Source organism: Panthera tigris, chromosome D4 (genome assembly GCF_018350195.1).
Source record: "Panthera tigris isolate Pti1 chromosome D4, P.tigris_Pti1_mat1.1, whole genome shotgun sequence".
In the NCBI taxonomy this organism is placed as follows: Eukaryota; Metazoa; Chordata; class Mammalia; order Carnivora; family Felidae; genus Panthera; species Panthera tigris.
The window spans coordinates 54,501,873-54,521,445 of NC_056672.1; the positions used below are offsets into that span (position 1 = coordinate 54,501,873).

General features: G+C 40.5%; 3 protein-coding genes across 5 annotated transcripts in view; 1 reads left to right on the top strand and 2 right to left on the bottom strand.

Annotated features, from left to right (window-relative positions):
* Window positions 1-4,263, bottom strand: part of DDX58 (DExD/H-box helicase 58) — a 46,961-nt gene extending 42,698 nt beyond the window's left edge. The window contains exon 1 of one of the 3 annotated variants that reach the window (XM_007076591.3): window positions 3,478-4,263. Coding sequence is in view for 1 of the 3 variants with exons in the window: in XM_042965144.1 (XP_042821078.1) it covers window positions 3,478-3,496 (19 nt within the window). In the remaining 2 variants the exon portion in view is untranslated. The remainder of the gene's footprint in view (window positions 1-3,477) is intronic. The other 2 variants (XM_007076592.3, XM_042965144.1) reach the window with 2 other exon arrangements.
* A 2,960-nt stretch (window positions 4,264-7,223) lies between these two features.
* TOPORS (TOP1 binding arginine/serine rich protein, E3 ubiquitin ligase) lies at window positions 7,224-17,967 on the bottom strand. Its single transcript, XM_042963489.1, has 3 exons — window positions 17,934-17,967; window positions 16,898-17,364; window positions 7,224-10,772 (listed from the first exon to the last, which is right to left on the bottom strand). The coding sequence occupies exons 1-3, from the start codon at window positions 17,965-17,967 to the stop codon at window positions 7,842-7,844; spliced, it is 3,432 nt and encodes a 1,143-aa protein (XP_042819423.1). The 3' UTR covers window positions 7,224-7,841.
* Window positions 17,968-18,433: 466 nt separating this feature from the next.
* On the top strand, window positions 18,434-19,229 carry SMIM27 (small integral membrane protein 27). The gene is made up of 2 exons (XM_042963842.1): window positions 18,434-18,665; window positions 19,010-19,229. The coding sequence occupies exons 1-2, from the start codon at window positions 18,621-18,623 to the stop codon at window positions 19,130-19,132; spliced, it is 168 nt and encodes a 55-aa protein (XP_042819776.1). The 5' UTR covers window positions 18,434-18,620; the 3' UTR covers window positions 19,133-19,229.
* Window positions 19,230-19,573: the final 344 nt, after the last annotated feature.

The following is a 19,573-nucleotide window of genomic DNA, read 5'->3' on the forward strand; positions in this document are numbered from 1 at the left end:
GCCAGTAACATCAGAACCACCTGGAAACCTGTTAGAAAAGCAAATTCTTGGCATCCCAGACATTTTGAAGGTGTGGGCCCCAGCAATATGTTTTAACAAACCTTCCACATGCTACAGATGCACACATAAGTGTGAGGACTAAAAGCCTAGATGAAGAGGGCTTTCTCCATTGAGTGGAGCAAACCTGGATGCTATGGTAGGTTGGATGCAAAAGTTACAATTCTTCACTTTTCCCAATACTTATACCTCTTACAATGTAACTTTGTAGCTCCTCCCATCAATACTGGTCTCTTTTCCTTCCCCTACAATCAGTTTGGTCTTAGGACTTACTATAGGGAGAAAAAAAAAAAAAAGAGGAAATGATGATGTCAATTCTGAGCCCAGGTCTTGAGACTCCACACTTCTCTCTCTCTCAGACCCCTGTGACCACCAGGTAAACAAGCTCAGGCTAATGTGCTGGAAGATGACTACACAGAGTCCAATAATCCCAGATGAGGCCATCCTGGATCAGCAGGCCACCCAGTTGGCTGAGGACAGACGAACAAACCAGTCAAGACCAAATGGGTGGGCAATGTCTCTACTAACATGCTAGAGGGGTATTGTTTTGGTGAGCAGATAGGGTTTGTGTTTGCCTAACCCTGGCACTGGTCAGAACTGCCCAGCCACTATGGAAAGCCTGCGGTAGAGACAAGTGGAAGGTTTGAGAAAGTAAAAGGTGTGAACTATACCCATTATACCAATGAGCAAGAACACTAAAGAAACTTGTCCACTTGGGATTGTGTTCTTATGGTGACACCAACCTGCAGTTCCTAATTTCCTTCAAAAACACTCAGGAGGATGCATGTAGGCACAACCGAAGAGCTGGGTTCATCCAGATGGAGGTCTTGCTAGGTAACAGGTTAGCAAACTATTGCAGGACAGATTTGGCATGTGACTTGTTTTTAAAGAGGCCACAAGCTGAAAATTGTTTTAACATCTTCAAAGAGTTACAAAAAAAAAAAAAAAAAAAAAAAGACTATACAACATAGAGTACATCTGGCCCTTTACAGGAAAAAGTTGCTCACCCCTAAACTAAGTGAACGAAGACAGAAGGGCTAGAAAGAGGTTATTGTAAGGGAATGATTTAAACATAATCCAGAAAATCATAGCTGAGCATGAAGGGAAGTATAGAGAAGGAGGGTGATGGGTAGAGTAAGGTCAAAAGATTATACTTCCTAGTCCTGTATTCTAAAACTGGTATTAGATATCTTTGGAGGTGGCCTAATCTGCCCCACCCAGAACAGAATTCCCTGATTCAATGACCACATGAAGGTAACTCCCAAGACCTTAAAAATAAAATTAACCTCTTGGAAATTCTGTTTATACCCTACTGCATGCAGGGCACTGCCTCTGATACAAGATATACAACATAAAATTGAAGAGACAAGTACATATACTTCTTGGTCTCTTTTGAAAACCTTTTCTTCTTTTGCCAGCCTCCTTAATGTTGTATTCTCTAGAATTTTCACTTATGCCTGCTTTTCTTGTTTTTCTACTCTCTGAGAGAACTCATCCACTTCTACAACCTCTCTAGTACACCCACCCTAGTTTCCCAGTAACTCCTAAATCACCTCCCTAGTCCCCATCTCTCCTCCAAGATTCACACTCCTATTTCCAGGTACCCACTGGAAATCTTCGTCTGTCCAGATGTCCCCCAGGGTGTCCCAAAAGAATTTTCTGTGATGATGGAAATGTTCTCTACCTATATTGGCCAATATGGCAGCCATGAGCCTCACTAAACACCACTTAAAATTCAGTTCCTCAGTTTTACTAGCCACATTTCAAGTGATCAATACCCACATGTGCCTAGTAGCTACTATATTGGACAGTGCAGCTCTAGGCTGCTCAGTCTCAAACTGAACTCATTGTCTTCCCCAACTATCCCTATTCCTCTATCTCCTAATTCTCACACGGGGTGGTGGGGAGGGGGGCGGAAATCTCATCATACCAGACTTTTCCCTCTCCTTACAGCCCATCCTCATGTACATGGTACCCAAATTTTGTCTAATCTACCTCAGAAATTGATTGAATCCAGCCTCTCCACTGAATCCCTGTTGTTTTTCTAAAGGCCCTTCTGACTTCTGGTTTGAGCTATTGAAAAGAGCTCCTTAAGCAGTCTTTCATCGAGGTTTTCCCACTCCAAACGTTTTTCTACATTACTGCTAGTTGTTTGAAAACAAATCTAATCGTTCCATTCCCACCTTCTTTAACATTTCTGTTGGTTCCACCCTATTCATTGTTACACCTCTAGCATTTAGCATAGACTCAGACCATATGTACTCAGCATTTGGTGAATAAATGAATTTTACAGACATAAGTCCAAAGAGGTATCCTTGTGCTTGAGAATGGTTTACCTATTTAAAGTGCAGATGGTCATGCAGAGAAACAAATACTAGAGATCTAATTCTGCCCCCTTGTGTCTGTACAAAAGCATATCATCTAATGCTTTACAGGGATGAATTTATGGACTCAGACCTTGGCCTAACTCAACTTCCATTTTCCTTGCCTCTTGCTTTTCTCAGGCACAGATCCAATGGATTTACCATTCCCCCACGTGCAGGTAAAGTGAGAATTTCCTAATTTTCACATTTTAACAACCAATCTTACTGTACTTTTTTAAATGGCCCTTTCGCACTTAATGTTTTCTAATACCTAAGTGATTCAGGTATTGACTAAAAACTCAGAATGAGGAAATAACTATTTACCAAGTTTTCATTATCTTCTTTGTACACATGCCAGCTGCTCTAGTGGAACTCAAGCATAGTTTAAAGTACAAGATATAATATCCATGACACAACTACCATTTCCTTCTCCATCCTTGATCTTCTGCCATCACCCACAGTATCTTCCATGTAAAGGATACTTCCAGCCACATTGATCACCACCCTCAGTTCCAATCCCCTTCACCTCTACCTCCACCCATTCTAGTTACTTCCAAACATCCCTAGCATTAGGCACTGTCTAAAATACTTTTTGTCTTATTCCTTCCTCCACTGTATCTACTTGAACCTCACTGGAAAACAAATTCTTTGTTATCTCCCTGTTCTTTACATATAATGGTGACCTAGCTTCACCTTTCCTACACAGCCCAGAAGCCAGAATGCATCAATTCAACTATACTCACCAATATCTCAACTCCCTTGCCTCCCTTTTACTAGTCACATTCAGAACTTCAACCATGAACCATCTATTTATTCACTCACCAAACACATACTATACAACAGCATTTTCTCATTCCTCTTCTCAAGTCCAATCTTACTCACGACCCATATTTCTCAGAAGTTGGCATTACTTCCTACTTCATGGAGAGAGGCTTTACAAGTGTTAATAACCTCATCTCAGTGCATCTTGCTCACGAGTATTTCTTTGTGCATTACCTCCTTCTGTCATTTCACAGTAAGACTTGCCTCTGCTTCTACCCATTACCAATTCACTTACCTGTGCTGTGCTCTGCCATTCAGGAACTCTGCTCCATCAGTTACCTCTCCTTTACTTTTTTTTCCTATTCCAGGGTCTCCTTTTCAGAAAGCTTGTCTTCCCTCTATCCTAAATTACAAAACAAACAAACAAACAAAAACCTCTCTTGGGGCCCCTGGGTGGCTTGGTCAGTTAAGCGTCCAACTCTTGGGTTTTGGCTCAGGTGGTCTCATTGTTTCATCAGTTTGACCCCTGCAACGGGATTCTCTCTCCCCCCTCTGCCCCTCCCCTGCTCATGCTCTCTCAAAATAAATAATAAACTTAAAAAACACCTCACCTTTGTTTTTATACCCCTCACACACTTGCTTCTGAGCATGGGATCAAGAGCAGTTAACCATGTATCTCAGACTAAGATCCTTATCTCAACAGGCCCAGGATTATAAATGGGACCACAATACTTCTAGTGACTGGTTCTTTCTCACAAAGTGGCTTTAATAGTTACTGCATGTTCGCCTGTGACTTTTTTTCCTTTTGCCAAGTATATGTGGCTGAAAACTCTAACACACTCATACAGGTAACCTAGCAGGCCTACAGAGGCAATTTTATTAACGTTTTGAAATTATTTTAAACCTACAGAAATACAAAAATAGTTTAAAGACTTCCTTTTTACTCTCATTTTTTAACACTTTGCCACAATTTATCATTTTCTCTGTCTACATATGTAGCATTCTTTCTGAACCTTTTGAGAGTTAGGCTACATACACAATGATTATGATTTCGCTTCCCATGTGGGTTTTCCTAAAGGCACCAGTGGACATATCCATATAGTAGTGCCCCCCCACCCCCCCACTCACCTGCAATTTTGCTTTTCATGTTGGTTATCCACAGTCAACTAGGATTTGGAAGCAGATGATCTGCCTTTTAAAGTATCCTGAGGTCAACAGTAGCCTAAGGCTACATAACAATGCCTTTGTCATTCACCTCATTTATCTCATCATGTAGGCATTTTACCACCTCACATCATCACAAGGATGAGTACAAGTTATTTTGAGAGACATTCACATAACTTTTATTGCAGTATATTAATTGTCCAATTCTATTATTGCTGTCGTTAATTTCTTACTTCACCTAATTTATAAATTAAACTTTATCACAGATATGTATGTATAGAAAAAACCAGTACATACAGGGTTCAGTACTATTCAGTTTCAGGCATCCAGAGGGATCTTGGAACTTATTCCTTGCAGTTAAAGGGGTCATACCATATAAACTCTGGTCTCAGTAATAGCTACATTAATTTAGTCAGTTAACATTTCAATTGTACGTAGCTTAACGAGCTTAATGTTAGAAATGCACCCATGCTCAGAATTCTGAAAAAATCTGGTTTGTGAAGAGAAACCTCTCCCTCTACTTCCCATCCTTTGCCCCCATTGGTGGGGACAGTGGGGTGGCCACAACTCAAACCAGCTCATACATGGTTTCTGGTATCCTGAAGAACCTTCTGAAAAATTTTTAATACAGGGTGTACTGACCGACTAAAGGCATCCATACCCACTGGCAGGGAACTGTAATTATTCCCCATGATAGAACAATTCCCAGTAAGAATGGGCTGTCAGTTTACCTTGAGTAAACTGTTGTTGCCCTTTGTATGCACAGACCATTATTACAGATTAGATGGGTTGGTGAGGGCCTTGGATTGGCTCCCACAGAGCTTACTGAAACTGGGAATAAAGTTTTCCTGTTGTCAATCTGAAGATTGATGAACAACCAAGTGCAAATGTTAGGCTGCATTCCCGTTAAAGTCCCAGAAGTCACAAAAACACTAAAAACCTGAGGTAAAATAAAATGTCTCATGGACAATGAATTCAGATGAACAGGTTAAAGAACACAGGATTAGGCTAAAAGCTGACAGATAGCAGAGCCCCCTGAAAGGAGAAAGGAGGTCTTAGCCAATTTTAAACATCTCTAGCACCTAGTTATCCATCAAGTGCTGTTAAGTACTTCTTATATGAAACGAAAGAGAAGGGATTTACCAGTACACATACATACAGTCGCCAAAAAACTTGCAGATTGGTAAAACACTCTGTAATCAATTACTAGAGAGTCCAGGGTTATTATGAGAGCAAGTTTGAGGGGAAATAATGGAAAAGGGTACACGTTAGCAGAAGCCTCCTTTAACACAGATGAAATTCAGTTCCTAGCAGAAGAAAAATCCACATATGAAGGCTCTGCATTAGTAAGCAGCAGCCCCTCCATAGACCTGAAACAGGCTAAGGTGGCCAGAGCAAATGAGGGGAGAGGAAAGCTGAAGGTGGACCAGAATCTGATGAAGCAGAGGCATATTATGCTGGATTTTTGCTTGCTTTTTTTAAGTATCCTAAGAATAACAGAAATTTCCTGAAGGATTTTAAATATGGGAATGAAACAAAAAAAAAAAAATTTTTTTTTAAACTTTTTTTGAATGCTAACACCAGGAATGGATGGGGGGGGGGGGGTAGGTGTAGAGCAACAATGGATACAGGCAGACCCATTATAATAGCACAAGTGAGAGATTATGGCTGCCTAGGTTGGATAATGGTATAGACACATTAGAAATACTTACTGGCCAGGATTTGGGGATTGAATGAGAGAAGGAGGAGAAACAAAGACTGGGAAATTTTTGGCCTGAACACCTAAGAGGATGATGTGATGGTGCCATGTGTTAAGATGAGCTTTAGGTGTTTAAAAACATTGATAGGTTTTCACTAAATGTATACAAATATCACATAAAATTAAAAAATGAAATAAAATAGCATTGTCTTTAATACTTGAGAAAACTACAAAATCATGTCATAATTTCAAAGTATATTCCTTGATCAACTATGGTCTTCCCAAAATTTCTCAGTCTCAGTGTCTGAGCTTACTAAAAATTGCCAACATCAATTTTAGATTGTCATTTTAAAAGAATTTCCTATCGCCCTTATAACAAATACAAAAATGACCTACAAAGCTTGGTCCCACCTTGTCCTTTGGCTAATTTTGCCTACTTTTAGTTCTTGCAGTATGCTTCTGCCTTTGGATCTTTGGACATTTTTTCCTTTGCGAAGAACAACTCTACTCCTAGCTAACAGCTACTTGTTTTCTCAATTTCAATTCAGCTATCACTTCCACATGAAATTAGGCCCCCACTGTGTGCTCTTATAGGAAATTATGTTTTCTCTTCTGAGAATTTATGGTTTTTAATGTTTACATATATGTCCCCCAAGGACAGAGATCATATCTACTTTGTTCTATCACTGAAACCCTAAAAACATAAAACATAGAACCTGCCACCCAGCAGGCATTCCAACTTCTGTTGAACAATGAATGAATACGGTAACAAGGCAAGCTGAAGGCTACTAAATTAGATTTAATCCAAATTCTGTTCTTCCCTGGCAATCTTACATCAGGCTAGACAGAGAGCAATTTATTTTATCATCTCTAAAACAGGATAAAACATAAACATAACCACTTTGCATACAAGAACTACCAATGTAGAAGTTTGGCAAGGGTATTTTGTTTTTAATAGGCTAAATGCTACATAACTGCATTTTACTGAAGACAGAAAACAAGTATGATATTCCTTATAATCAAAGAACTAATTAAAACTGTGAAATTAAATGCAGATCATCTAAAATTTACTATTTATAACAAGTATATCCTTAACTATTTTCAAGATTTTAGCGCTACTAAAATTAAAAAAAAAAAAAAAAAAAAAAAAAAAAGGCAATACTACATAGAAAAATTTCTGGATTCTTGTAAAGTGTTACTGTTTTATTTTTTATTTTGTCGAATACACATCTGTTTTACTGGCAGTCCAGATAAACAAGTATATAAAGGAAATATTTAAATTTTCTTTTGGCAGATGTCTAAACTGTGCAGATTAAAATGCCTTAATTTAACCTGAAGAAATGGTTTTGAATCATACAAAGTTTTAAGAAGAAAAATAAAGACTGTCCAAAGGGATTCTCCTAGCTTATAACACATTTCCAGAATAACTCTCAAAAAAAAAATTCAAAAATACTCATTGACTACTTTAAAAATATGTTGATACCATATGGCTTTATGAAATAACTTCTAAAATTTATATTTTTTTTTATTTAAAAAGGACCCCAAGTTTTAAATAAACTGCTAGCAATATCATTTTCCTCACTTAAAAGTGCATCTCTCTGAGGGTGGGACATACATACTTTTTGAACAAATAATGATTTTTACAAATTTTTAACACAAAAAAAATCACTTAAAATATTTTTAAGGGGGAAAAGAGTTTTCACCAAAAGTCATCTTTAAATAGACTGCAGCAGATGAAACTGTTAACTGTTGTTTTTGTTTTCCATCAGAATTCTCAATGAGATGCTTTGGCAGTTTTAACACATATCACGGTCTCTCCCAAGAGACACTGACATTAATGATGTCCGTGGAGATGGCAATTGCCTTGATGGCTCAGTTTGAATAGAGACATTACTGGGCTGGTTCTCCAAATCAGAGGCAAAGGTACTCTCTTCTCTTACATCAAGAGTTTGTTCAACTGAAGCTGCCTGGGATGGAATATTATCCACAGTTTTGTTGGCATTATTCAAGTTGTTATTAAGCATGGTAGTATTACACTCCGTGTCTAGGATGCCAAATTCATCTTCTATTGTAACTACATCTTTAGCTTCAAATGGTTCGAAGGGAGGAGGCAAAAACTCACTTTGTAAAGAGTCTTGAGGACCACTATTATCGCATTCTGTATCCTCCTTTACTTCAGAATCCTTATCACTATCACTGTCAATGGTAATTACAACTGGTGAGCGTGAAGCATTGTCCCCATGATGCTTCTTATGCTTCTTCTTGTGCTTCTTCTTTTTCTTTTTATGGTGTCTAGTCGTATCAGTAGCTTTCCCTTCATAAACTATCTCCACACTCAAGCTCCGGGTCCTCCTTTTTTTCCTCTTGTGTTTTGTCTCTCTGTCTGATGACCGGCTGTCTGAAAAGCTATCACTCTCATTTTTGTGGTTTCCATCTAATTTTGACGAGGATTTTTGGTAATGGCTTTCCTTTACTTTAGAAGCAAATTCACGAGAAGGTTGGGCCACTTCGTTAGTACCCTCCAAATGACGCGTTTTGTATTTTCGTTTCCCCCCAGGCTTTTCATTTCTTACCCAATCAGGCCCTGTAGATGCAGTCTTTGATCTATTACTAGATAGGCTCCTTGATCTGTGCCTTTCATAGTAGTAATACTTCCTTTCACTGTGATTATTTTTTTTCCTTGCATTTGTTCTTTCAGAAAAGGACTGAATTCTAAACTCTGGACTTGAAGATTGTCTGGAATAATGAGCTCTGGACAGAGTCCTCCTCCTGTATGATGATTCGTAGCCATCCCTGTCCTTGTTTCTACTATAGTAAGTGTACTCCCACTTATATCTGCTTCCATAATTATTTCTTAAGTAATAACGATCTCTATTTCTGCTCCGTGATCTTCTTTTACCATGATCACTGCTACGAGATCTTGATCTGCTTGTGCTTTCACTACTTAGAGAGAGAGTCTGGCTTCTTCTTGACCAGCTGCTATCTCTAGTTCTTGATCTCTTTTTGTCTCTTCTACCTCTAGGTCTGCTACTCTCCCTGCTTCTGGATCTTTTGCTTTTCATCCTTTTCTTCCCATGATGCTTTCTACGATTCTTCTGATCATGCCCACTTCTACTCTGGGAACGTGAATCTGAACTTCTTGACCTTGCCCTCCTCCTGTGTCTACGGTTATATGGGGAATATACTCTGTCTCCTCTGATAGATGAGCTCAGGTCTCTAGGAGATGACAATGATGTTGAGTGTTTCTCTTCCTTCTTCGACTTGATTCTTTTACCAGAACCACAATGACCTTTATTTATTTGCTCATCCTTTCCAAGGACAGAGCGTGGAGATGAACATCTACTAACATCACTATCACCAGAACTGTAAGATTGTTCTTGTGTCTTCACTGTCTCCATTTTCTCATAAGAGCCTAACTCCTCAGAATCAGAGGACAGTTCAACAAGTTCTGGGGTCCTCTCAGCTAGTGGTTTAACAAACCCAACAATGACACAATTATCTGAAGAAGAATCACTGTCATTATTTAGGTCTTCATTACTTTGTACTCCTTGTATCTGAGATGTAGCTCTTCCTGCTACAAGTTCTTCATCTGAACTATCAGAAGTATTTAAAAGGGAAGACATGGCAGCATGTACCTGCTCTGAGCTTGAGTAAGATGGCCCTGGAGTTTCGTCATCCCATGGTGCTTGACTAACAGTGGTTACATTGATATCCAACTCTTGGGTTTCAGCTTCATCTGGAGATATTGTTATAACTGAAGAATCAGAATGGCTACCTTCTTCATATGAAGGAGCAGGACAATCATAGTTAGCATGCTGGTCAAAAGCTGCCATGTTAAAGGGAGATCGAGCAAAACTGATAAATTCATGTATAAAATGCTCAGTCCGATTAAGTAAAAACGGTCTTAAGTCAGATACAAACTCCCGACTCTCCAAGTCATAGCGAGTAACATTACTCATGATGATGTGCTGGACAATATTCACTAAAGATCCATGAGCTCCAAAAAGAACTGTAAGTTCACGTTTTAACCAGGGGACTAATCTGTGAAGGCAAGCCGGATTTCTACGGAAAAATTCAGCTGAAATATCCCTGCAGCGACCACCATCTTCAATATTTCTAACACGAGCACCAGCACGATAGAGAGTTCGTCTGAAATTAATAATATCTTGTTCTTGAATTTTTCGCAAAGATCTTTCATCTGCAGTAGTTGGCCTCCTTATTGCAATCTGCCTCATAAGTTGAGGAATTTCACCATTTCTAGGTCTTGCTGAAATGCCTAACCCTTCAAACAGTACTCCACTATCTGGTGGAGTTGTTGTTCTTCTATTCACGGTACTACTAGGTGAATACACAGAAGTACTTCGATTTGTCATAGTTGTACGATAGCGAAATCGTGGAGCATCAGGGGTGGCAAAAGAACCATTATACGAAGGCCTCAGGACATACTCCTTGAAGTCATCTTCTGCCCTCACAGAATGGAAAATAGAATCAAAGGGCTGTTTACACAGTGGACATTCAGCTTTGTTTTTTGACCACTCCTGTACACAGCGAAAACAGAACTTATGTAAACAGCGATCTAAGTAAGACACATTATCAAATCTATCCAAGCATATAGGACACTTAGAATCAGGAGATGCATCAGCTGGTACTGTCTGTTGCAATTTGCTAGTACCAGCTTTAGGTGAAAAGTTGTCCATTTTAAATTCCTTAGCAGCTGATGCCATTATCTGTAAAAGGGAAAAAAATACATCAGTCATCTGATAAAAAAGAAACTAAACCTGGAAAAAAAAAAAGCAAGTAATGACTATGAGACATTCTTTGGTGAAAGTAGTTGAGTAGCTCATTATCTTTGTAATATGCAAGGGCAGCATAGCATGGTACTTAAGACACAAGCACTAAAGTCAGGTATTTGAATCCTGAATTGAATTCTGATTCCACACTAGCAAGCGTGACTAGATCGGTGATAATAGAACCTGCATCACAGTGTTTGTGAAGATATAAAAAGCCTTCAGAGGGGCGCCTGGGTGGCTCAGTTGGTTGAGCATCCAACTTCGGCTCAGGTCATGATCTCACAGCTCGTGAGCTCGAGCCCCACGTCCAGTTCTGTGCTGACAGCTTGAAGCCTGCTTCAGATTCTGTCTCCATCTCTCTCTGCCCCTCTCCAAGCTTGTGTTCACTCTCTCTCTCTCAAAATATAAACATTAACAAAATAAAGGGGAACCTGGGTGGCTCAGTCAGTTAAGCGTCTGACTTCGGCTCAGGCCATGATCTCACAGTTCATGGGTTTGAGCCCCACGTCAGGCTGGGTGCTGACAGCTCAGAGCCTGGACCCTGCTTTGGATTCTGTGTCTCCTTCTTGCTCTGCTCCTCCCCCACTCACACTCTGTCTCTCTCAAAAATAAACATTTAAAAAAACTTTAAAAAAAATAAAAACCCTTTAGAAAAGGTACATTATCATATATAGTAAGCTTTCAAGTACTATACAGCATTCTATCTTTAATTGTTTTAAAGTTTATTTATTTTGAGAGAGAGAGAGAGAGAGAGAGAAGCAAGCATGGGGCAGAGACAGAGGGAGAGAGAGAATCCCAAGCAAGCTCTGCATGGTTAACGCTGAGCCCAATGCAGGACTCCAACTCACAAACTGCAAGATCATGAACTGAGCCGAAGTTAGATGCTTAACTGACTGAGCCATCCAGGTGCCCCTAACTTTCTATTCTTTTTCAAGAGAATTTAACAGGGGGCACCTGGGTGGCTCAGTCAGTTAAGCATCCTACTCCGGATTCCAGCTCAGGTCATGATCTCATAGTTCGTGAGATGGAGCCCTGCATGGGGCTCTGCACTGACAGCGCAGAGCCTGCTTGGGATTCTCTCCTTCTCTCTCTTTGCCCCTACCCAGACTCACTCTCTCCCACACACAATCTCTCTCTCAAAATAAATAAACTTAAAAAAAAAAATAGAGAACTAAAAAAAATTTGATATATACAAAAGAAAATCTGCCAAGAACTCATGTATCCACCACCCAGATTTAACAACTTCACATTTTTCATGGTTATTCCAAATTTTCTAAAATATCCCTTATCTTCTCCTATCCCTCTCTAGAAAACAAAAACCCAAATCACCACAGTCCTCAGTTGGTGTTATTTCCATGTATGGTTTTATATCATTGATACAAATGTCCTGAACAACACAGACTGACTTATTTTATTTGTGGAAAGTATTGGATATGCACCTTTAAAAATAACTGTAGTGACAGGCACCTGGGTAGCTCAGTAAGTTAAGCATCCGACTCTTGGTTTTGGCTCAGGTCATGATCTCATGGTCGTGGGATCAAGCCCCAGCGGGGTTCCATGCTGGGCATGAAGCCCACTTGGGATTCTCTCTCCCTCTGTCCCTCCCCCCGCTTGCTCATGCTCTCAAAAAAATAAAAAATAAAAATAACTGTCGTGAGATAATCTGCATACCACAAAGTTCACCAGTTTAAACCAATTCTGTAGTCTTTAGTGGAATATTCTTACACACACACACAAAAGTATCTTTTAGTGAAGACTAAATGAAATATGTAAAAGCACTCAAAGGTAGTTGCTGGCTCACAGCAACTACTGCATAAACGTTAGAAGCTGTTATTATTATTACTATTTGTTACACTATTATTTTCAGTTCCTCGCTGACTCCTTACAGAATCCCCTAAAAGCCTTGCTTAGATTTTATTTAATCCAAAGTCACCCACAAAGTTTCTTGAAATAATGCTTCTAGTCTCATTTTTTCCCCACAAGGATCACTAAAATCTTACAGATTAGTTTTGTTTTCTTTAAATTTATCAGTTTATGTTGACCCATAACTTACAAAATGATTTTGCCAGAGCTGAAATTTGGTGTGCCTTATATTTTTGGCTTTATCATCTTATCTCTCTTTAGCTATATTCTATACTAATCACTAAATATATATTAAATACTAGGTTCTTCCTTTATGTTTCCTGGGCCTATTATTCATCTTTATTCACCTCCTCTATTACAGGGAGTTCTATCAGCAGTCAACTGCTTTCAAGTCAGCCAAACAATACAACTTTCTAAACACTGGCCATACCAAACTCTAACAAACCCGATGACAAAAATCCATGATTGTGAAATGTAACTATTTCATCACAGATTTCAAATTAAACTTGCTCATCTAGGGTATCTTAACTTTCTCCAAGACATAACTTAATAGGAAATCAATTAATGCTGAACAAATGTTTCTCCAGGGATCTAAATATTTCTAGTCCTCTATTTTCTAGACCAGAAATACAAAAATCAACACTCTACAGCATAGAATTGCAAATTGCTTAGAGCTATATAAATAATACAGTACTAATTGTTACTATATTTAAACTCTGAAACCTTAATATTGCATAAATCTCTCAGCATTTTCCCCTACTTCTAACATTTTTATTCTCCCCCAGGAAAAAAAAAAGCCTAAAAATAAACATTTTTATGATCAGAGTCTGTGCACTAGGGGAAGGAATGAAGAATGGAGTGAGAACTGGAGAGGTTCACAGAGAACCTGGACTGAAAAGCAAATTTCCCCTAAAAATAACTCTAAACTAGAGATATCCAATTAGCTCTAGATTTTAGTCTGTACACCTATGTAATAAAGGGATTACTAGACTTTTAAAAAAGACTGGTGAATTTAAAGCTAATACATTGTATCTTAGTTTATTTCTTGGAAAAACAGACATTTAGTATTTACTGAACATTTGCAATTCACATAAAAATTACAACCCTGAATGCATTTATTAAAGGAAATTAGTAGGTAGTAAACTTGAAGTTCAAATAAAACAAAATATCAAGTAGGATTTGTTTTAAAAAATGGAATCTTAAGTCTTCCCTTCCCTAGTTTTATAAGCCTGTTAACCACTTTGACAGCACAGCATAAAGCTAAAGAATGATCAGTAATGTCATTTACAATAGACAAAAAGAAAAGAGTCGTTTTGTATTTCTCAAGTATCTTTAGATATAAAGAATGGAAGTTACCAGAAACATCAAACAATGGCAATGAATGACATCATCAAATAAGAGATTTACTCCTTCAAAAACATCACTAATGCTGAAATTAAAACATTTGCTAATGGAGCACCTGGCTTGCTCAGTCAGTAGAGCATGTGACTCTTGATCTCGAGGTAATGAGTTCAAGCTCCAATTGGGTGTAGAGATTATTTTTTTTTTTTTAATTCACCAAAATATTTGCTGAGATACAAATGAGATAGAATTACCACATGACCCAGAATTCAACACCTACCCAAGAGAAATGAAAACCTATGTCCACACAAAAACCTGGATGTGAATAATCAGAGCAGCATTTGTCACAATAGCTCAAACATGGAAACAATCCCAACAACTGATGAAAAGACAAAATGTGGTATATCCATACAATGGAATATAACTGGGCAATAAAAAGGATGAAGCACTGATAAATGCTACAATATAGATGAAAATTTTCATTAAGCTAAATGGGAAAAAAAAAAACTAGTCGCTAAGACCACATGTTGCATGATGCCATTCATATGAAATGTCCAGAATAGGCAAATCTATGGATGAAAATTTATGGTGGTTGCTGGGGGAGGGAGAGAGATTACAAAGTTTATTTCTGAGATGATGAAAATGTTCAATTATAGTTGCACAACTCTGTAAGTATACCCAAAACCACTGGATTATACACTTTAAACAGGTGACCTTTATGGATGGAATATAAATTCTATTTCAACAAAGCTGTTTTAAAAATACGAATTAAGGCATAAAACAGGAATGGTCAGGAAACAGATCAAGTTTTATAGGTTTATAAATTCTGGGTTTAGGTAGCAAAGGTGGACCTGATGGTGGATTTAGTGCTTCAGATTCTAGAACCTTGTGATAAAGGTTTCTCTGTCCTCGCACTCTAGGAATCGGGACTTGAAGTGAATTTCCCCACAGGGCTAAAGATGAAATCAATTCTTCTGATCCTTTTTCCAGAACTGCCTCCCAAATTCTAAATAAACTTTGCCACCTTTAGGATACACTGATTAAACCAAACCTTCCCCAAATCTTCAAATCTACTGGCCTTAACAGAGGTAAGAATCCTTCCTATCACATTTTGGGGTAATTGCAGATATTTAACAAGTATGTATTACTTAGGGAAAATGAGTGAGAGGGGGTAAAGAATGGAGAGACTGGAGTCTATAAATTATGTCAGGACATTTAAAAATGGTGCTAATTAGGGGCATCTGGGTGCCTCAGTCAGTTAAGGCTCTGACTCTTCATTTCGGTTCAGGTCATGATCTTGAGGTTCATGAATTCGAGCCCCAAGTCAGAGAATTCCTGCTTAAATTCTCTCGCTCTCTCTCCCTCTCTGCCCCTACCCAGTTTGTGCGTGCATGCAATCTCTTTCTCTCTCTGAAAATAAATTAAGTTTATTTTAAAAAATGGTGATTACATATAGGGGAGTGATGTTATTAATTCTAATGTTGAGCCAGGGTTGAAAATCAAAGCCACTTATTAGCGGTGTGATCTGGAGGAAATTATTTCTCAAAACCTTCAAATTTTCCCAATTCTAAAATGGGTTAAATAACAGTACCCACCTGAAAAGTAGATGAACTAGAATAAGCCCCAAATATTAAAAATAATCTGGAGGGGTGCCTGGGTAGCTCAGTAGTTAAGAGTCCCACTTTGGCTCAGGTCATGATCTCATGGTTCCTGAGTTCAAGCCCCACACCAGGCTCTGTGCTGACAGCTGGGAGCCTGGAACCTGCTTCAGATTCTGGGTCTCCCTCTCTCTCTCTGCCCCCCAGCTCATGCTCTCTCTCAAAAATAAACAAACATTAAAAAATATTAATAAAAATAAAAGTAATCTGGGTCTTACCTCTTATGACCTTAAAAACCACTGTACCTCTCTGATCTGCAATTCAGTTCCCAAGGATCACATGGATCTTACAGGATCTACTGACCAGAAGCTATGAATTTTAATTCCAATTCCAGCCATAAAAAAAACCTGCTTGGGAACCATTTCCTTCTAAAGCCACTCACTCCAGGTAAGCATTACTGCTTTGGCTGCCTAAAGCTTTTAATTTCATTGACTAAAAAAATAAAAAAGACCCCAACCTTCACCATTAACTTAAATCTCGGATAACTACTAATTTATTCTAAATAATCTTGAAAATTACCTACCAAAAATTCTATTCTCTTTTGCCTTTAAAACATTGTTTGCTTCATCTCAGTACGGCTCCCTTCCAGTCTACGAATCAGCAGCCCACGAGGAAAGCTGCACTGACTGGATGGTTGGAAAAACCACAGGCAGGCGAGCCCAACCCACAATGTGTAACACAGCACAGACAACTCCAATAGTCACGGTGATAGTGGCTTCCTCGGGGTGAGAACTGCCACTCGCCAGGATCGCTGATAAGCACCACGTGCATTACATAATCACAACGAACTAAAACACATTTACTCCTATTTTACAGACAGGCGGAGAGATTAGGGAACCTAACCTCTGGCAAAACCTCTGATAGTGGCGATGCCACTAGTGAGACGCGAACGTTTTGTTTTGTGTGGGGTCCCCCACCCCCCGCCCCCAAGAGCAAGCTTTTTTCCAGTACACCGGTAGGCTCGCGCCCCTCGGGAGAGGTTCCAGGAAAGGCAACCCTTCCCCGCCCACCCGCACAAATCCACAGGTGCGCCACCAGAGCCGCCAGCCCGCCCGCCGGGAGCCCCGCCCCGCCGAGGCCCGGACGGCCCCTCAGGCCCCGATCGCAGCTCCCTGGTCCCTGGGCCTCGTTCCAGGCCAGGAGCGCCGGCTAGCCCAGCCCTTCCGACCTCCGCGCCCCATTGTTTCGGATCTTTCTCACCTCGGAGGATGCCGGCGCAGGCCCGGCTGGGGCGCCCGTGCCAAGCTCCCGGCGGCCCAAAAAGCTAGGTCGATGACGGCAGGATCCGCGAAGGCGTACTCGACGACTTCTCCGCCGGCCCTCAGGAACGGGAGCAGGCGGGGGCGCTTCACCCTCCTCGCGAGACAGTGGAGACCCCGGCGGCTGCTGCGACCCCTGTGACGTAAAGCGCTCATCACCAATGGCAGCTTGGGGGGCGGCGGCAGAAAGCGAGACCCACTCCGCAGCCCCCCGCGCGTCAAAACACAACACCCGCGTGCGTAACGCATGCGCAGTAGAAGGGCGCCGGCACCGAGGGCGGGGCCTAAAAACTCTCGGCCGAGCCCCGGCCCTTCCCCCATCGTCGCCTCCACTCCCCGAAGGGGAGCTCTGAGATCCTTCCAGGCACAAATCAATACTATCACCGTCATTCTTGTGATCACCAGTTTCTGGGGGTTACAGGCCCACTACTTAATTTTCGTATTTAACTTACCCGAAAAACACGATAACCAGCTTGGTTTCATTTAAACCTCACCAAACTCTGCGAAAAGTTACTAAAATTACCTCTAGTTGTAAACATAAAGGAACTGAGTTATATGGAGGTGAAGTGACCGCCTCCGGTAGCACAGCTAGGAAATAACACTGGAATTCGAATGGAATCCAAAGCCAGAGCCCAACCAGTGTCCTACGCAGTCTTCATAAATCTACTCCAGTCTAAGGATAAACAGGGATTACCTAAAAAAACAGGACCTTGAAATCTTCCCAAAACTGGTAACTTTTTTTCTCAAAAGAACACTTTTCCCCTTCCCCGTATCTGGATTAAAACGCTCTTTAGGTGATACCTGAGATGTATAGACACAACGTCTGAGCCTAAAGCGGCCCATTGCTCCACTCTACCCACAGGCCTCAGATGGGAGCGTCCCAAACATTCTCAAGCTAAACTTGGTACAACGGCCCAGATACAAAATGCTGTCTTTGGCTTAATATCTGATAATGTGCTACCGTTCTAAACACATACGCTCAAAAAGACACTTGTTGATCGGCACGTACATTATGCCAGGTAATGCGCGCTACGTTATTTCTTCTTAGAAGTATCATTTACATTCACAAGCCACTAAGTTCTCAAAGACTCTTTTCTGGCAGAAGGGCTCAATTAACAGGGACTCCCATAACGATTTGTCCCTGTGTTATATAAAAATGGGTGACACTCTTATTTAAGCCAATGATGAATACACGAACGTCTATCTGTATCATGTGGAAACAAATGCGGGAGGAAACGTTAATCCCTCCAGCGTCAGAAACCAATGTAGTATTTAAAATAAGGATTATTTTTTCAAATAAATTTTTAAATGCACAAGACGGTTCATTATCTTGCATGAATACAGCACTGCAACTGAAAGACCGGTTGTTAAGGCACGCCCATCTCTCTAACTAAAAAAAAAAAAAAAAAAGCCATTTTCAACATTTTCTCCTTTATCTCATCCCCTCCCCGCACCCCAAGCTGGCCCGCAGATCACGTGAGCCTGTCCCCAGCTCCGGGCGGAAGAGGCCGGCCCAGCTGAAGGGAAACGCTCCTGGAGGCGAGGGGCGGGCGCTGATGCCCGGCTGCAAGATGGCCGCCACCGCTCGGCAGCCGCCGCCCCGGAGGTTACTCTAAGGCCCGCAGTTTCCCTCCGTTCCCGCTGAACGCCGCAGCCTCCTTACCATGAAGCCAGTGAGTCGCCGCACCCTGGACTGGATTTATTCAGTGGTAGGTCCCTAGTCTGGCGGGGCTCCACGGTGTCGACTCCCTAGGCCCGCAGGCGGAAGGCCCCCTATTTCTTCAGCGCCCACAAACTCTAAAATCCATTCCTGTATTAAGGATTTTACTCTCACCTCGACTCCGCCTCTTCCTGGAAGACACGCTCTTCCGCTTCTTACGTAAGGGCGGCTGGGTGTACTCGCCTCCGGAACCCTTTATTCCAGTTGTTCACTGTAATTCCCACCTTAGCAACGTACACGGCAACCTGTTGGGGCGAGGGGAGGGAGAAAAGTACCACTTACAGTAACTTTTTTTTTTTTTTTGCTCTTATTCCCCATCTTGCATTTTTTTAGTTGCTTCTCGCGATCGTATTGCTCTCCTGGGGATATGTCATCTATGCATCAACAGTAGTCGCACGACGACAGCTAAGCAAGAAATACCCAGACAAAATCTTGGGGATGAATGAGAATTTGTAATTCTTCTGGATTTAATTCTGTGCATATAGTTCTTTACCTCATGCTTATATGACACGTGTGTATATTTAAAGTAAAATCCATTATGCAGAGTTTCCAATTTTTGTTTCGTATAAGTGCTTTATAATAACCACTAATCTAATTTTCACAGAGGTTTGTCTTTTACATTCTTATATAAAACCTAGATCTGACAGCATGGGAGAACTGGATCCTAAGTAGAATGACCTGTTTTTCCACCTAGAGTTTCTAAAGTACCTCTTTTAAAATGCCTCAGAAAGTCTTCTTTAAAACAAATTGTGTGGAATTGTCGTTCTTATATTTGTTTATTGCAACATTTCATTCTGTTGCACACCTTCACATAAGATTAGGTTAAGTACTGAGCAAGAAAAAAATATTATGTGACTACTTTTCTACATCCTGTTTTTCAAGAGGAAAAAGGTGATC

Bases quoted from the DNA above. Each gene is read 5' to 3' on its own strand.
- TOPORS (XM_042963489.1), bottom strand. From the start codon at position 17,967: ATGTACGTGCCGATCAACAAGTGTCTTTTTGAGC. The intron at 17,365-17,933 runs GTATGTGTTTAG...TGTAACCCCCAG, and splicing joins CAACAAGTGTCTTTTTGAGC to AAACTGGTGATCACAAGAAT. The intron at 10,773-16,897 runs GTGAGAAAGATC...TCCCTTTTACAG, and splicing joins CTGCGCCGGCATCCTCCGAG to ATAATGGCATCAGCTGCTAA.
- SMIM27 (XM_042963842.1), top strand. From the start codon at position 18,621: ATGAAGCCAGTGAGTCGCCGCACCCTGGACTGGATTTATTCAGTG. The intron at 18,666-19,009 runs GTAGGTCCCTAG...GCATTTTTTTAG, and splicing joins TGGACTGGATTTATTCAGTG to TTGCTTCTCGCGATCGTATT.